At 47.5% G+C, this 19246-nt stretch overlaps 1 protein-coding gene across 1 annotated transcript in view; it reads right to left on the reverse strand.

Moving 5' to 3' along the window:
- The window catches only part of LOC135908190 (neprilysin-1-like), a 46847-nt gene that overhangs the window by 12134 nt on the left and 15467 nt on the right, over positions 1-19246 (reverse strand). The window contains exons 7-18 of the mRNA XM_065439939.1: positions 18569-18730; positions 17137-17223; positions 16598-16800; positions 9666-9848; positions 8533-8619; positions 7944-8074; positions 7043-7274; positions 2399-2497; positions 2187-2264; positions 1250-1362; positions 276-334; positions 89-140 (exon numbers count right to left, since the gene is read on the reverse strand). Of these exons, the coding sequence (XP_065296011.1) occupies positions 89-140; positions 276-334; positions 1250-1362; positions 2187-2264; positions 2399-2497; positions 7043-7274; positions 7944-8074; positions 8533-8619; positions 9666-9848; positions 16598-16800; positions 17137-17223; positions 18569-18730 (1486 nt within the window). The remainder of the gene's footprint in view (positions 1-88; positions 141-275; positions 335-1249; positions 1363-2186; positions 2265-2398; positions 2498-7042; positions 7275-7943; positions 8075-8532; positions 8620-9665; positions 9849-16597; positions 16801-17136; positions 17224-18568; positions 18731-19246) is intronic.

The following is a 19246-nucleotide window of genomic DNA, read 5'->3' on the forward strand; positions in this document are numbered from 1 at the left end:
CATTTTTTTTGTGTGTGTGTGTGTGTGAACTGGGAAGCAATCAGCAAGTGTTACGTCTGGGAAAATCGAGAAAATATTTTACACTTACGGGGCCATGTCCAGTAGAAAAAACGGGTACTGAATGTAGTCGACTGGGAGAACTAGAAAGAAGACGAGAAATGAAAACCAGTTTAAGTGGAGCGTTTCGTACTGGACACAGGGCTCACGAGACCGTTCCACACGAGTCAGCGAAAAAAAAAACAAAAGAGGCGCAACGAGTAACTGACAGTACGGACGCATATAGTTTCCCAGTAGGCTGTAGTGCATCGCTGTAGACGGGTAGGCTGGAATCCACCTGCAAAGAGACCAATGGCGACATCCAGAGCCTGTAGCAAGAAACGACAACAGCATCTTGTACAGAGCACGGACAAAACGATAAACGACGTGCTTCACGCTATCAAGTGTTATCGGCGTTCGCTCAAGTCACAGAGGGCTATAACTTGTGTTCATGTAGCGAGCGGCAACAACGTCAGCCACTGTTTCTGATCCTTCAGCGATTAGACATCTGTGATAATTGTTCTTTTTTTTTGCAGCGCACCGCTACATAGTATCTTTATGGCTCCTGCATTAATCACTCAACAGATTTTTCTGTACAAACTACGCTCTCGAGATCCTAAATGGTCGTTGGATTTGGCACCAAGCTAATCGCTGCATCTTTGTTGCTGCTGGTAGTCGCTTCGGCTAATTGCCATGTTAACTGCTGCAACAAATAGTTAATAGGCGGCTTTTCCGTCGATTTATATTTAAAAAAGAACGGAGGCGAAATTTTCGCGTGGGAACTCCGTATACAGAAAGTGGATACCGGAATGGTATCTATTTGTCACGTATACTAGAGCTGTAAGAATGACAAAAGAAAGAAAGGAAAAACAACGCATACTCTACTTACTAGAATTTGTACATGCATATAACTCGTGGTGTAAAACTGCAGACTGAAATTGTACGTATCTGCAATTATTCCATGCCACGTAGCGACGACTATTTTAGCTTATTGTTCTTTGCAGGCGCATTTGCATTTGTGCACTCCCCGCGCACTGAGATATACTGAATGCCCGTTGAACGCCACGTTAACCATGCTGCAAAAGTAAATCGCACTCGAGTATTCTATTCAGGAGGACGAGATTAAAATCGGTCTTAATAAACCGCTGGGAGAACTATCGCCGCCAGAGCATCGAAGGAAGACCACGTGGACAAACCCGCGCGCGACACTCACCCGAAGTCCTCGGCCTTCTTGAAGCGACGCAGGCGGGCGAACATGATGCGGTTGTAAATCTTGAGTGTGCGCAGGAGGCTGAGGAAGAACTCCTCCTTGCGCAGATCCGGGACCTGCGAATGTTAGAAGGCAAAGCGAATGAGCGGAAGGAGGCGGAACGGGTGCCATTGACTGGGCTTCGAAGGATAGCTGCGCGGAGCGCGAGCAGACTTAGCGCAAACGGGGCACACATTTCGTAAGCTGCACCGACGCAACGTGCCGACACCTCCAGTGATGAGCGATGCAACAATTTGTCCTAGTATTTCGGTGTATTTCATTGCTACTCGGCGGCCAAGGGCGCGTTAGAGCGCGGGCGTTGGTCACGATCGAATCTAAGAATAGATAAGCGAAATTTCTTCACGGTGTGCTGGCAGCTGTGCCGTTGACGCAAAGACGGCGACAATAAAGGAAAGGCAATGTTGTGCTTCCGGCAGAGTTTCTGCTCTTTTAGCTTCGCATATTTGTTTAAGTCCTGGCGTGGTGACACCGACGTTTGTGGTGCTTTAGCCACTGATTGATTCGCCATTATGACCGCGACATATGATGACGGCCCGCTTATTCAGTTAATAAAGGCAGAAACGGAACATTTCGCAATGGTGCACGGCTGCTCACGCTGCATGCACTCGCACTCGCGGCATGCAAGACCCCGCGAGTGAACGAAGATATTGCGGGCGCATAACTACCAAGTCATGGGCTTCAACGTCGCAAATTTGCACAATGGGTTATGGAGGACGTTTCAGTGGAGGGCTCCGGATTCATTTTTAACCACGTGGGGTTTCTTTGGCGTCCTTTGCAGCGAGCAATAATATTCACTTGAAGAAAAGGGAATCGAACTCAGTCTTGATGCTCGCCTCAGTACTCACGCTTTCTTGCCTACGTGCCGTAATCGAGTACTCACGTCCTTGTAGTACTCGTCCAGGTCTCGGTCGCTCTTGATCCAGGGAGGGAAGCCGATGTTCATCTGCAGGTGGTGCAGCTGGCCAGCAAAAAAAAAGGAAAACAGCATCAGCTTATGAGTCGATGCCTAGGATCCTTCGAAATGGTTTCGCCAGTGCAATACTCCGTTGTGCTGAGCCAGTACTCGCGGCCGTAGCATTGTCGCGCACGCACCTTCTGCCTCGCCCTCTCCTTGGTGTCCGAGTCCATCCAGGTGTTCAGGTCGATGAGCACGGCAAAGGCGTCTCGCAGCTCCTCAGCCATGTCGTAGAGCTGCGAACGAGCGCAGACGATCAAGACCTGGGGACAAGCGGCCTATGTCGTGCGAAAACAACACACGGCGCTTCGTTTTACAGGCTTCCTGTGAACTGTCCAAGGAAATATTTACAGTGACTGCGAGTGGGTGCACAGCCGGGTGAAATAAGACATCGAGGCACTGTAGAAGCCGCTGGAGAAGAACGCCCCTCCTCCCTCGCCTGACTCCCCTGCCTCGCGCGCCACAGGAGAGGGCACACATCAGGGTCACGTTTCTCGCTCGCGCACGCGAAATTGGACCGCGTTCACCGGCTCACCCTCACACGCTTTCACTCATACGGAACCTCACGGCGACGGCGATGGCAGAATTGTGCCTGAAGTGTCCATGTATTTGCTAACGCAATAATAACTTTAGTGCGGAGAAAGGTGAGAATATGAGCGAGCGTATGTCTACAGTGCCGATCACGCGCGGACACGACCGCGGAGCAGGCGTGGCACGACGTACAGTCACGTGCAATATGGCCTGCAACACCGGTGCCTGTGGTCAAAGGGGCTCCAAGACTGTATGGCTGCGTAGACACAGGGTAAGTTCCAGACTTAAACACATCTTCAATTAGTGGTATTTATTAAACCGCTATTTCGCATGTCCGAGCCACAGCGCAACCCTGGAGCCCCTTCGACCACGAACAAGGGAGTTGCAAGTCATATCGCACGCGACTCTACATATATAGCGTTGAAGACGGCGTAAAACAAGGAACAGGTAAGATAGCGGGAAATGTGTTCGCAAGTAGCATGCCACACAATTAAAGCAAGGACGTAACACGCAGCCTTAATTTTGCCGAGGCACGATTCCCGCTCGTGGTTAGACGTCTTGCGCGTAGTCATGTGGTTGTTCTCTATAAATTGTAAAATCGCGCGTAAGCTTTTGTAAAGATGATCATGTTCATATATCTTTAGGAAGGATCTTCTTCCTACATATATAAGGGTAATACGTGGCCTAAATTCGAGTTTACCCCTAAATAAAGCTTTTTTTTTTGGTGCTGGATATTAGTACTGGTAATTTGCCTAGCTCCTCCTTATACGAGTCTTAATGTGAAACCCCAACGTCTTAAAAATAAAATTTACAGGAGCTGAGAATGTGCAACTGCGGCGTTGGATTTCACGTTACAGCGTTTATGTCACGAGGCCTAGCGCTGAGGCGCATATTTGCCCTTACAGATAACATCGCTACTCCCTTTTCACTTGAAAAATAAGCAAGAGTATTCAAGTGCAGCGGTGGCGTAGAGGTAGAACACCCGCCTCGCGTGCAAGAGGTCCGTGGTTCGAATCCCGGTGCCGGCAATTTTCCACCGGATTAAAAAAAAAATCTGCGTGTTGTTGAAATTGCACAAAGAGGCCTGGAGTGTGGCCTGATCCCGGTGACCAGAACCGGTAACGCACTCCCTCACCAGAGCAGGATTGGCCACCCTGGTGCAGTACTTGGCCACAACCTCCTATATGAACACAACAATCAAACCCCGGCCCCTCAGTCCCCAGCAGCTGCGAAGCAACTGACCACGGCGGCGGTCAGACCTGCCGCGCAGCAGAGGGTGCTAAGAATCACTGGCTCCGGACAGGCCGCCATTGGAATATGAACCTGGCAACGTTTAACGCTAGAACGTTATCTAGTGAGGCGAGTCTAGCAGTGCTATTGGAGGAATTAGAGGGCAGTAAATGGGATATAATAGGGCTCAGTGAAGTTAGGAGGCCAAAAGAAGCATATACAGTGCTAAAAAGCGGGCACGTCCTGTGCTACCGGGGCTTAGCGGAGAGAAGAGAACTAGGAGTCGGATTCCTCATTAATAAGAATATAGCTGGTAACATACAGGAACTCTACATTATTAACGAGAGGGTGGCAGGTCTTGTTGTGAAACTTAATAAGAGGTACAACATGAAGATTGTACAGGTCTGCGCCCCTACATCCAGTCATGATGACCAGGAAGTCGAAAGCTTCTATGAAGACGTGGAATCGGCGATGGGCAGAGTGAAAACTAAATACACTATGCTAATGGGCGACTTTAATGCCAAGGTAGGCAAGAAGCAGGCTGGAGACACGGCAGTGGGGGAATATGGCATAGGCACTAGGAATAGCAGGGGAGAGTTATTAGTAGAGTTTGCGGAACAGAATAATATGAGGATGATGAATACCTTCTTCCGCAAGCGGGATAGCCGAAAGGGGACGTGGAGGAGCCCGAACGGCGAGTCTAGAAATGAAATAGACTTCATACTCTGCGCTAACCCTGGCATCATACAAGATGTGGACGTGCTCGGCAAGGTGCGCTGCAGTGACCACAGGATGGTAAGAACTCGAATTAGTCTAGACCTGAGGAGGGAACGGAAGAAACTGGTACATAAGAAGACGATTAATGAGTTAGCGGTAAGAGAGAAAATAGAGGAATTCTAGATCAAGCTACAGAACAGGTATTCCGCTTTAACTCAGGAAGATAACCTTAGTGTTGAAACAATGAACGACAATCTTGTGGGCATCATTAAGGAGTGTGCAATGGAAGTCGGTGGTAACTCCGTTAGGCAGGATACCAGCAAACTATCGCAGGAGACGAAAGATCTGATCAAGAAACGCCAATGTATGAAAGCATCTAACCCTACAGCTAGAATAGAACTGGCAGAACTTTCGAAGTTAATCAACAAGCGTAAGACAGCTGACATAAGGAAGTATAATATGGATAGAATTGAACATGCTCTCAGGAACGGAGGAAGCCTAAAAAATGCAGTGAAGAAGAAACTAGGAATTGGCAAGAATCAGATGTATGCGTTAAGAGACAAAGCCGGCAATATCATTACAAATATGGATGAGATAGTTCAAGTGGCTGAGGAGTTCTATAGAGATTTATACAGTGCCAGTGGCACCCACGACGATAATGGAAGAGAAAATAGTCTAGACGAATTCGAAATCCCAAAGGTAACCACGGAAGAAGTAAAGAAAGCCTTGGGAGATATGCAAAGGGGGAAGGCAGCTGGGGAGGATCAGGTAACAGCAGATTTGTTGAAGGATGGGGGACAGATTGTTCTAGAGAAACTGGCCACCCTGTATACGCAATGCCTCATGACCTCGAGCGTACCGGAATCTTGGAAGAACGCTAACATAATCCTAATCCATAAGAAAGGGGACGCCAATGACTTGAAAAATTATAGACCGTTCAGCTTACTGTCCGTTGCCTATAAACTATTTACTGAGGTAATCGCAAATAGAATCAGGAGCACCTTAGACTTCTTTCAAGCAAAGGACCAGGCAGGATTCCGTAAAGGCTACTCAACAATAGATCATATTCACACTATCAATCAGGTGATAGAGAAATATGCGGAATATAACCAACCCTTATATATAGCTTTCATTGACTACGAGAAAGCGTTTGATTCTGTCGAAACCTCACCAGTCATGGAGGCATTACGGAATCAGTGTGTAGACGAGCCGTATGTAAAAATACTGAAAGATATCTATAGCGGCTCCACAGCCACCATAGTCCTCCATAAAGCAAGCAACAAAATCCCTATAAAGAAAGGCGTCAGGCAGGGAGATACGATATCTCCAATGCTATTCACAGCGTGCTTACAGGAGGTATTCAAAGACGTGGATTGGGAAGAATTGGGGATAAAAGTTAATGGAGAATATCTTAGTAACTTGCGATTCGCGGATGATATTGCCTTGCTTAGTAACTCAGGGGACCAATTGCAATGCATGCTCACTGACTTGGAGAGGCAAAGCAGAAGAGTGGGTCTAAAAATTAATCTGCAGAAAACTAAAGTAATGCTTAACAGTCTCGGTAGAGAACAGCAATTTACAATAGGCAGTGAGGCACTGGAAGTCGTAAGGGAATACACCTACTTAGGGCAGGTACTGACGGCAGATCCGGATCATGAGAAGGAAATAATCAGAAGAATAAGAATGGGCTGGGGAGCATTTGGCAGGCATTCTCAGATCATGAACAGCAGGTTGCCATTATCCCTCAAGAGAAAAATATATAATAGCTGTGTCTTACCAGTACTCACCTACGGGGCAGAAACCTGGAGGCTTACGAAAAGGGTTCTACTCAAATTGAGGACGACGCAACGAGCTATAGAAAGAAGAATGATAGGTGTAACGTTAAGGGATAAGGAAAGAGCAGATTGGGTGAGGGAACAAACGCGAGTTAATGACATCTTAGTTGAAATCAAGAAAAAGAAATGGGCATGGGCAGGACATGTAATGAGGAGAGAAGATAACCGATGGTCATTAAGGGTTACGGACTGGATCCCAAGGGAAGGGAAGCGTAGCAGGGGGCGGCAGAAAGTGAGGTGGGCGGATGAGATTAAGAAGTTTGCAGGGACGAAATTGCCACAATTAGTACATGACCGGGGTTGTTGGAGAAGTATGGGAGAGGCCTTTGCCCTGCAGTGGGCGTAACCAGGCTGATGATGATGATGATGATGATTCAAGCCAGCACGGCTCTCTCCGATACTCGCCGTCGAAAGCTAACCTCGATAGAGAGATGCGCCTTTGCGAATGTTGCCACGAAGCGTGCGCACCTTCCGGTATCGCTCGGCTGGCCTCGAGATGTGCCGGTCGAAGTAGAGCCGGCCCACGCCGAAGTGCAGCAGGCGCGACGTGAGGCGCACGCACTCCCTCGGGATCTCGCCGACGTCCTGCAGCAGGTACCGGTACCGGTCGAAGCGGAACCGCGCTCGTCGGAACCGCTCGGTGGTGTACTGGCCCATTGTTTGCACGATGCGCCAGCCCAGGTAGTTGGCCACCGCCGAGCTGAGGGCGCGTGCGCGGTAAAAGAAATTCAGGGTGCGCCAGCGATGGTTCCAACACTGACGTACAGATACACCTGTAGACAGGCTCCAAGTTCGCAAACAAACAGCTGGAAAAAGAAACACGGGCGATTAATGTGACACTCTCGCAGTATATGCAGTATGCAGTATAGGCGGTAACCTGGCGTCATAATCGCCATTACTGTGATCCCCCTCATGTTTGCACTCTCGCTGAGTTACTGGCTTACAGGCACTTTTAAACGCTGCCGGAACGTTCCGAGACGACTAGTAATATATGTCAGCGTGTTCAAGAAAGTGGAAACTTAGCTGATGCAGCCACTTAAGCTTGTCTTCTTGCGTACAAGGGGCCTTCATACGGTGGTTGTCACCGCTGTGCTCACGGGACATGACCGAACTTTGCAACTTTCGATTATACAGAGAATTCGACTTTACAAACACGAGCGCTTCTATGTGCTCGAAAAGCGCTGACACAACCCAAGGAAAAGCGCTATTAAGCAGACCATTTGCACATAGGCAATACGTATCCTCGCATACCAACTAAAGCGTGTTGTTTCTTTTTTTCTAAAACACGCGTACGATGAAAAGTTAAACAGAAAAAAGTTGCGGCGGATAGTGAGTTAACCACGATTGGAAATATGGACGTGGGTCTTGCCTGGGAACCTCCTTGAGCAGTCGTGAGAGCCTCTTGAGATAGAGCGGATTGAGCACGACCACGTGGTCGGTCAGATCCATGGATACGCCCACGTCACGAAGGACGGTGTTGATCAGGAACGTCCACTGGATCTGGGGTGCACGGTTTGTACTATTGAGAAGCCCCGGAAATAAGCGCGCTTGGCTGTTGCGCAACATCATGGTGGCTACCATATGGTATGAAGCCAGACAGACCATGACAGAGGCACGCACTTATTTATATTGAGTCTATGGATCCCGAGAACCTCGCGTAGTGTTGCCCTGCGTCACAGCGATGGCTTAAATGGCCCCTGTAGATTAGTGGGTGGCAGAGGCGAGTCTCATTAACTCGCTTAAACAAACCTCGAGTTATAGAATGAAAATGACAATGAAGATTCTACAGTGGAACCTGATCAAAGCAGACGTACCCTCCTGAAAATTGGACGGTGAAACATTTCGGCATTCTGCTGAAGGCATGCCTTGGTCTTTAGTATACAGCGGAAAAGAGGCGAGCATTGCTGACATCATTGCGCCGGCAGGAAAAGGGTGATTTCAAGGAAGCCACATCTCACCTCTGGTATAGCTCCTTCTAAGGTCCGCAGGCTCATGAGGTTGTAGACTCTTTTTGGGTTGTGCATAGCCTCCGGCGGCTCCATAATCTGCGTGAACAGCAGCTTGACTCAGAAGCGAATCTGTATGTGATATACTAAGTTTGCGTCGCTGAAACAGCTGGCGATTCTATAAACTGAGCGATGCGAATAACTTGTGGCGCGCGCTCAAGTAACACAAGTGTTTTGCCTCCTGGATCGGCTTACGTTTTATCACTCCATCCCCGTAATCAGTCCAGTTTACTATTTCATTATTTTCACGACCGGCCCACCTTACTCGATGAGAAGCAGATCGAGCAGATGCGCTTGCCCTTTTCTTGACGTCACGGGGTACAGAATGAATAACGACTGTGGATCTGTCTACCGTCCTGTGAACAGTCGAACGCAAGTCAGATGGCAATGTTATAAGTTTTCGCTAAGCATCACTGCACAACGTAGGTAGACGAGCAGAACATTTGGTGCGTTCGATGCCGGGCTCCATGGTCGTGAACCAGATCTTGAGGCGAATGTTTCTTAAATAGGCATGGCGCTATTCTTCCGCTTATCGTAAGCAATGTTCCTTTCAGATATAGAATTGAACAGGCTCTTTAATAACCGATATGCCTGAAAGATGCTAATGGTGTGATTGAGAACTGTTTTCCTATTATTGCTGCTTACGTGTTTTTCTTGCGTTTAGAGATGTCAACCCACAAAAGAGAAAATAGTTGTACTGTTGAATCTTCGAACCTAATCCATGTGAGGACAGGCTCCTACTTTTGACTTGTACTGCCCAATTCTACCCAATTCAGTTTACATGCTTTTGACTTGTACTGCCCAAGCTACCCAATTCACTTTACAAGAGGCGAAACAGACCACTCTTGTTTAATCAGTGACAGACTAAGAAAAAAGCACCGTCATTCGCTCCATAATCTGGGCCAATGTTTTTCGAAAATGTCGCCTGAAAATGCCGCTTGCGGTTCTGCCTCGTTTGGGTTTTCGCGCTGTTACCGCATGGTTCATGCAATGTCGGTGCATGCGACGCCGTACACCGCGAGGAGTTCTCATTCGCCAGGCCATTCGGTCTACACAGGCTCCTCGCGAGCATGCGGGTCACTCACGGCGGCCAGCTTGGCCTCGAAGGCGACGATCTCGTTGACGACGTCGGCTGCCGCGACGCTGGCGCCCATCAGCAGCGCGCAACGGTAGATGTAGATCTTGTACCGGTGCAAGATGCGGAAGAAGGGCGACCGGAAGCGGCCGCGAAGCACCATGGGCTCCACGCCGAACGACGGCTGCCCGATCTGCGTGTACAGGGCACGAGAGAGAAAGGCACGAAGATACCGGTCAGGACGCACATGTCTCAAAGGCGTAAGCGGGCGTGCAAGCGCATTGTGAACTAGAATCAAAACTTTTAGATGAAGGCTGTCGGAGTTCCCTACGTGATTTGGCAGAGTTTTACAGCGGCTTTACAAAAGAACTTACGGAAGTCTGCTCTAACTGTTTGCATTACTTGATTCGCTGCGGTTTTACTGTCCGTTTTATTGTCAGGAGGATAACTGAAGAGAGCAGGGCCTCAGGCGTCGTGAATGTATCTCCTATCTGTGGACGCTCGAACTATTGCGCGTTACACGAATACCAGCCCTGGCTCCTGGAGTTCGCTAGGGAACATGCGTATCGGACTTGCTGATGCTTGCCTCTTACCCCTCTCTCACCTCTTAACCTTATACTCCCCCCCCCCCCCCTCTCACGCCATCCGTTGTCACTGAGCCGTGCCCGCACACGGGAGGCAGAAACCAGTGACTCTTCTCCCACGACAATCACTATATACTACACAAGGACGATTATCAGCTCACAGCGAAAACCTGAAAATCCGCAAGGGTTTCCAAATTTCGTCTTCGTTGGATACTGGACTCCTCACAAAGATCATTCAAGTATGCGGATGTTTGCATGAAGACTGCTATAAGCTATGAGAAGGCTCTCAGTGGCAGGCATCGTACCCGCTCTTTCTCCCAATGGTCATTGTAACTTTGCTAATGGTGGGGCTTTCGCCGTCTAATACTTCTCAGTGCTTTCACCAGCGTTTCCACTCGGTTTCCGCAATACAACTCGTCTCACTGCAATGCTTCGTAATAGTCTACTCGGCTACTTCTTTATGGCGAACATCGCATTCAGGCTCCCGCACAAGGGAGATGAACGACCATTTATTTAAGAGCCGAAGCTGTCACGTCCACATAAGACGTGTGCAAATGCGCACTTATGCACCCACGCACGTGCCCCCTTATGGGCACCCGTATTTGAATGTGCAGAAGCGAGCTTTTGCTTTTACAACAATTACGATGTAAATGGTGCGTTAACCCACAATACCTTTTGTAAAGGTACGTGCTCGCGTCCGCAAAAAAGCGCGAAAGGCGCTTTCGCGGCAAGGATTCTCTAGAATGATAGCTTGGGCTTGTTGGTTTTCCGTCCTGGTGTTAACAGCGCGAAACGTAGACGGGACACGAGACGAAAAGACAACGCCACAAGCGTTGCCGAAAAAAGCGCCGCCTTGCGCGCGCTTACTTCCGCGAGTTCGGAAATGCCTTAATGAGGTGCGTATAAGCGTCAACTCGGTTTTATTGAATAGAATATGACTTTTACGAGACACACACGCAAGCTAAGCTGTGGGAACGAGATGTGTGAACTTGAATTTGAGTTTATTCCTTCACACAATGGTTACAAGTTACGAGAGCTCTGAAATACAAAAGGAGATCCCACAAATGCTGTATTGGGACCTCTGGTCAAGATTAGCTGGTAAGAGGAGTGACTTGTATGGCAGCAAAAAAAAAAGCAAAATCATGGTGCTAACACGCTAGTCATATAACAGTAGAGCAAACATCATAGAGAACAAGTTGAGAGGAAAACTGTGTACACACAAAAAGTAGTCAAAAATACAAGTATGCGAGTATCGGCAGATGTATATTTTACGTTAACTACTCACAAACAGGGGCGTAGCCAGGGGGAGGGATTATGGGGCTTCAGCCTCACCCCCCCCCCCCCCCCCCCCGCCAAAATTTTTTAGTGCTGTCCATGCACCACCAACCAAAGCAACCCCCTGCGCCGGAAATCATTCTGGATTTTGTCTAGAATGTCTTTTTCACGCTCGAAAAGACATTTCACCGCGAACATTGCGAACTCGTGCTGGATTTCGTGGCAGCGCCTATGCACCTGGAGTCACATAACGTAAGGAGCCCCATCCGAGCACAAAGTTTCAAGGGCGTTTTGATGGCGAACGGGCTCACCGCGGCACCTCGCGGAGGCCGCGGAATCGGCGGAGCGAATGTATGTCAATTCCTAAACTTTATGGGTATAAATCTCAAACTTTTGATGTGAAAGGTGCATTGACATCTCCGAAGTTGTGCTTAAGGTTTTCAATTCCGGAAATTTGTGGGTTTAATGTTGTTTTAAACATTTGACGCCAAAGGTGCATTGACTTTTCTAAAATTTTACATCGGAACATACAACGAGACAAGCCAAATCAACACACTATCAGACAAGTTGACAAAGCACGCAGTGAGGTGCAATGAGACGAAACGTTGTGGTGGTTCATGTGTACAATCATATCACATAAAAAAAATCGACATTTTTTTCACATACACCAAAGCAACCATGTCAAGACACTAAAGCCAGCCAAGGTAACTACGTTCTTACTTATTTTTTCTGCTTTGACTTTTATTTGCGCGGACACATTGATCCTCTTCAATTTTTTTGTTCTCGTTACCCTTCCCGCGAGCTGCCAGAGCCAGCCAGAGCGCATACGTTTTTCTCGTCTTGCCCCGACGACCACGCGCTGCACTTCGGTGCGCGTTCGGTTTGCTATGGCCGAGTGGATTTTCATCTGGCAGAGTTTTGGACGCTTAGTGGCTAGCAGACGAGAAAAAGAAATAACGGCCCCTCGCCGCCATCAATGTGGGGACTCGACTGATTGCACCGCGTTCGCTTGAGCGCAGCCTCTCCGTTAAGTCTTGTCTCGCTGGTATGGAATACCGGGCAGTATGTGTACGGTTCTCGATCGACCAAGCGTCTCACGTTTTCTTCGATATTCCTTCGGTAGCCACATTAGGTACCAAAAGTAGGCATTCGAGTGCAGCCAACATTCCTTTGCGTTTCTTCATTTTGGTGCCACCGCCCCACAAGAGGGGGAAAAAATACATTGTTGCGGCGCAGCGAATTGTCGCATGGTGAAAGTTCGATTTTGTTACTTCTTTTGCGGAAGGTCACGGGACGCTTCAGTTGCCGAATACTTTTATTATATTATTCCGATACCAATTATATGGACACGCCAGGCGCATTCCTGCCGTCGCCCTCATGTTTCATATAAAAGTCCAAAGGTGATAACATCGTGACCGAGCGCCGCATGCTGTGTGTACGAGTGAAAGCCTAAGGGAGGGGGGGGGGGGGGGGAGGGCTTGAATCGGTGAGCCGACGATGGTGACTCGACTTGTGTGTGCAAAGGAGAAAAGCGGGGAGTATGCGCGTCGCGCGCGATACATCGGGGGGAATGGATGGAATAGGGGTGGGATCTAGGATTCTGTGAATCTGTGATTTCGCAACATGTTTATTTGCCTTATTTTGCGCATTATATACAGTGACTTTTTCTTAGATACGTAGATTTATTGGATACTTATGCGTATATTTAAATATCTTGTTGCGAGGTTTTATGTATACGTGCATTGAACTTTGTTTGCAATGACACTTTTTTGCCCTTTATCAAACTATCTTCGCATTTGTATATTCCATTGTATCTACGCATTTCTAATGTACGAGGGCTAATCAAATGATAGTGAGCCTACCCACCCCGCGAAATAATGGTTCGGTTCATTATCTGCGAGGCATGCGCAAAACAGAGGCATCTCTCATTTACAAAAGTGATACGCAGGCATGATGATAAAGGTTCTTTAAGGCTTTTATACACTGGGTTGATCAAGGTTGCGTGACATAAATGACACTTCAAAAGTTTAACAGCGTGTTGCCGTGCAGTTTTTGACAGCTGAAGGCATTTCCCAAAAAGAAATAAGTCGCCGTATGGCTACCGTATACGTTGAACATTGCATTTCATTGTCCACTGTGAAGTGGTGGAGCAAACGGCTCAAAGAAGGACGTGAAAGTTGAAAATATGATCCAAGACCGGGCCAAAGCCATCGTGCAATCACCCCCATCAAAATTGCAAAGGTTGATCAGCTGATCAGACAAGAACGGAGGATAAGCATCGATGAACTTGCAGAGCGTGTGAACATCAGTCAGGGTTCGGTTCAGGCCATAATTCATAAAATCTCGGTTATCGGGTCTTGTGTGCGCAATGAATGTCCAAGATTTTGAATCACCGCCAGAAGACGGAGAAGTTCGGCGCTGCCTTGACTTACCTGATGCGGTATCACAATGAGGGTGACGACTTCTTTTTTGCAATTGTGATCGGGGACGAACCATGGTGCCACTACTACGAGCCTGACACACGACAGCAAAGCTTCCAGTGGAAACATTCGAATTCACGCCCAAAGAAAGCAAAGGCCGTCATTTCCGCCGGAATAGTATTGACTTTTTTTTTTTGGTCGTCAGGGGCCATTACTGACAGAATTCGCTAAATCTTGAGAGACTATCAATTGTTTCCGATATGGTGAAACGCCAGAACGGCTGCGTATCGCAATCAAGAACAAACGACGTGAAAAATTGAGTAATGGTGTCATCTTGCTCCACGACAATGCCCGTCCCCACCTCGCTGATGTGCTTAATACAAAACTGGAAAAGTTCAAATGGAAAACGCTGTAACATCCGCCATGCAGCTAGGACCTGTCGCCTTGCGAGTTACACATTTTGGGGCAACCGAAAAAACAGCTCAAGGGAACGAAATTCGTGTAGGACGATGACGTGAAAGAGTCAGCTACAGACTTTTTGAAACAGCCACCCAAGGAGGTTTATGAGACGGGAATCACGCGACTCGTTAGTCAATGGGACAAACGTCTAAATGCTCATGGAGACTACTTTTAAATAAAGTACTCCGTGTGTCATACATTCGCATTGGCTCACTTTCATTTGACTCGCCCTCGTACACTTTGCAGAACTCCTGCTTTTCATACGTACTCTCTGTTGTGACTATAATTTCGGTGCAATTACTCACGATACACGACCGGTGACTGCTGCTACTGCGTAATAAATTGGAACAAATGACAGCATCATTGAGATTTTTCACTGGCCGTTGCATAGGTACAAGACTGTACACACGGTTCTTGAATGACAAAGATATATGACAAAGAATGACATTAACATATTTGTCCTCAACTTGTTCACTTCATGGCCTTTACATTTTTCATATCAACGGTATGCACTGCTTTGCTAGCTTCGAAGTGATATAATTGTAAAGTTCGCGTGATGTATTCTTTACTTATTAAATAGACAAAAACATGGAAGCATTGATATCAGTTATTTTGGGCGAAATTTTTGACACATACGAGTATATTCTTTTATGAAAAAATACATAACTTGCTTGTTTTGAAAGTGCGTAGCGATCAAGAATTCGTTTGTAGCATCTTTAGCAATAGTAATGCAATTATTATTCATGTATTTGATCCCTCGACAAATTGTTTAAGAGGAAGCTTTAGCTCGGTCCCAACTCCAACGCGGCCTATTCAAATACATGTAAAACGCAGAAACGCTTTTCTGAGATAACCCCTGGATCACTTTGAATGAAATTTGTTGCATTTAAGAGAGCAAGTTAAATTCTAGTGCCTGTTGGAAGCGGAATTTCGATTTAGGGACTGAATTTTTTTCGGAAAGTTAGAAAGTTCGAAAAAGATAGGAGTACAACGTTTACAATATAATAGCTCTGTATCAAGAACAGACATTGCGGTTCTGTAAACAGCAAAGCTGACGAATTTCGTATGTCAATTTGTACCGTACGTTAATTGGTTACGTCGTGTACAAGGGTACTGCAAAAGCCGTATTTCCATAATACTAAATCCTTTTTGAGATTCATGTGTAACGTATCAATTTTGTCCACTGTAGATGTACTGTTAGATGAAACTCACAGAATTATGATATTATTTTTAATTGTTGAGTTACAGAGTTCTAAACTTGATAATTTCGTTTTCTGCAAATGTGCGATTTTGGCCAATCTTTAACAAAGAATTGACAACGTAAATGAAACATTCAAAACCAGCTGTGAATAGAATTTAAGTGTTTCTTTTTAAGTGCAACAAAGCTCTTCAAATTTGGAGCACCGGTTGCCGAGAAAAACGAATTCCCCTTCTAGATTTATTTAGATCGCAGCACCCGAGCTAAATTTGCAGGGACAACATGGCCACAATTAGTTCAGGACCGGGGTAGTTGGAGAAGTATGGGAGAGGCCTTGGCCATGCAGTGAGCGTAACTAGGCTGATGATGATGATGATGATCCGAGCTAAACCTTCCTCTTAAGGAGGAGGCCGAGTTGCAACTTGAGCCCCCCCCCCCCCCCCCGAATGAAATATCTGGCTACGCCACTGCTCACAAATGATACGCATAACAAGCAAAATGCACTTTGGTCCAGCCCAGTACAAAGACACATGAACTGCCAAAATAATTCGCTATGAGCAATATACGTGCAAAAAAGAAAGCTAGGGTACCAGCCCAGAAAAAGTCTCATAAACCATATGACACACAGTGAGCAAAAAAAAGAACACATAGCAATTAGGGCAAGTTAATCAAGAACTAAGATCCTTTTTAAATTTTCATGTGGTCTTACACTCTTATTTCTAAGCGCAACAAGTTCCAAATGAAATGAGAGAAAAAATTAAATATGAGTATGAATCTCATCAGGTATCATGCACTCTTTAGTAAGACTGAATTCATTTTTGATTAAGGCTGTCAAATCGTACTTTCTTGCAGTTACCTCATTTGCATCGACAACCTTTTCTCTCAACAGCCATCTCAAAGGAGATGGCTGTCGGAGGTGCAGCTACTGAGAGTTTCTACTCCCTCGCTCCCCTTTCCCCAACACATGTACTCACGCGCGCAGGACGGACAGGCTACTTGAACTCACGTAGACTAGGTATCTGTCGCTGTTGTGGTAGTCGATCCCGACGCGGAGCGAAAGGATTGCGTCCAGGCCCAACTCTCGGATGACGTTGCCCAGGATGAAGAAGGTTCGGAACACCGCCGTCCGGTTCAGAGTGGGCCAGCGTCCGAGATCAAAGTACTTGATGAGGTCTTCCAGGGGCTTGACACCCCTGCTGTTGCGGAGGTCTGCATCGAGGTTGCATGTACCGGCATGTTGCCATCATAAAGCTGCCGCTGTTAGCAAAAAGTGCAAGTGCTGAGCCTATAGACATGCATGCGCGGGGTACTCGATAGACGTTGATCGTGGCCGCAGAGCTGGAAACTGCCGAGACGTCACATCTCGAGAGTGATCAATGTGACTGATTATATCCTTAAACTGGTGAACTTAAGTTTGCCAACGCGGAATTCGAGACCATATGTGTGCAGATTGGGCGAAAAATGAGCAACATAGGAGTTGCGCCTCGGTGATAAGACGTGGACGTGCTCCGAGTGATAGGAATGTAGAGGCGAGGAGGAACTCACCGATGTTGATGCAGCCTTGGTAGAGAGCGGAGGCCTTCTGCGTGGCCGTCTGGTCGCGGTACGATATCACTGTGTTGTTCAGGATTTCTGCGTATGACGAGTTAGCGCACATTCTGTACATAAAAGCTGAGTGCAGAAAACGCCGTTCGTTAGTCTGACGTTTTCGCGTTGAATACCGAGTCTTTCAAAAGTTAAGCAGAGTTGACAATAACTGATTTGATGCCCTGCAGAGGAAAATACGGGACGAGTTTTGGAGTGCATTGAATAATTCCAGTACGTACAGGGGAAATGAGCACCAGGGGTTCCACGTCGTCGTCTGACAGGAAGCAGGAGAGTTGCAGTCAAACGAAGTGGCACCAGTTACTGAGCGAATACAGATCAGATAAGTTCTGCTTAATAGCTTTCAGTCATTAACTAAGGATGCCTCACTAAGGATCCCTAAGGATAACACTTATACGTAAAATGTAAGGGTGAAAACTGCATCAGTTGGCGACACTTTTTTCTTTGCGAGGGGTGTCATACCATTGTTATAACACCAGCAGCGCCCGTGACCTTACGGAGTAGGTCTATGTGAATCGCAACCATTTCTAGTAATTAGAAAAAATGAAGCAAGCTAAAACACATCGGCAAGTTAACTGTTTTGTTTAACTAAAAGCTGCAAATTGTAAGGTAAAGGGTAAATGAAGTGGGCGAAACTCGCCGGCGGTGGGAACGGAACCCACACCTTCCGCAATGCGAGTGCGGTGCTTTACCAGTTGAGCTACCGCGGCGGGCATCCTCACGTCCAATTTTTTTAGCATTTTGCGCTACGCGTACAAGATCGCCTTATGAGTGACGCTGTCTAAGAATTTTAGGGCTAATCGGTGTGTTCATAAGGTTGCGACTTACAAAAAGTTAGCCCCTCAGACCCCAATGTTTTGCGCTTGGTGCCCCCCCCCCCCCCCCCCGCATTAGCGGGGGCCTCAAATTAGTGTCAACTTTTCAGGCAGCCTTTTTCTCTTCTCCTTCTTCGTCTTCGCAGCAGCTGCAGCAGCCGCCTGTTATTATGACCACTGCAGGACAAGGCCTCTTCCAGCGATCTCCAAGTATCCCTGTCTTACGGTAGTTGATTTACTAGTAGCCTTTACTAGCGATTTGCTAGAAACTTACTAGAGCAGCTTTACCAGTCTCTAATTTGGCATTCGTGATGCCCCGAGGTACAGCAAACATGGGTTCATCGGCCAATTGCCAGCACCTAAGCTCACGTAGCACGCGACGCCTACTCGATCAAGAAGGACGTTCCGCAACCCCAGGGTCGGCCGTGAACGGCGCCGGCTAACACTCCCAGGGCTAATCCCAGGAGAGTCTGGCCCACGAACAAACTGGCTCGTAGACGTAGTATACGCATGAACTCCTGCGGTACACAGTCGGCATATACAACAGCCACGCTCACCGCTGATCTCGTTCTCGACGCGGCGGTGCACGTCGGACAGGCTGCTGTAGACCACGTCCTCGTGAGGCACGCGAGCCGCCTTCATCCAGCCGCCGCAGATGAACTCGTAGAAGTCCTCGCAGGGTTCCATGAACGAGATCAGGCTCGAGCGCATCATGGAGCCTGCGTGATGGCCACACGCGGGAAAGCGAGAGGCGAAGCAGCGCAGATGTCAGGCGTGGGTTTCATTACAGTGTGCGAGGGCGCTGCCGATGCCTATCTCTATCCGAAGAATAATGGAGCTCGAAGGGGCCTGCGCATGGAGTCCTTGTTTTCAGAGTCTTATTTGTGCGTGCATAGTGCAGCCATTTCCTAATAAATCATTTGCTGAAGATAGCACTTGTGTTGCTGCTCTTCGGCCTATGGGGTATTGCACTATAAGCATCCGAAAACGGCGCACCGTCGAGAAGGAAGACGACGCCATCTTTACAGGAAATTACGTTCGTGGAATCGGGATGATCATTTAAGAACGTCCGTGGCAAAGAAGAAGCTTTAAGCGCAAAAAACGGACATATTAACACGCGTTCGAATGTAGTTTTTTTTTTTTGGTGGTGGTGGCTATTTCTGCATCAGCGTATCCCTGTTAAGAAGTTATCGCTGGGCGCAAGGTGCGTCAAGGTATGTCAGAAAATTTCTGTA

Source organism: Dermacentor albipictus, chromosome 2 (genome assembly GCF_038994185.2).
Source record: "Dermacentor albipictus isolate Rhodes 1998 colony chromosome 2, USDA_Dalb.pri_finalv2, whole genome shotgun sequence".
NCBI classification, from domain to species: Eukaryota; Metazoa; Arthropoda; class Arachnida; order Ixodida; family Ixodidae; genus Dermacentor; species Dermacentor albipictus.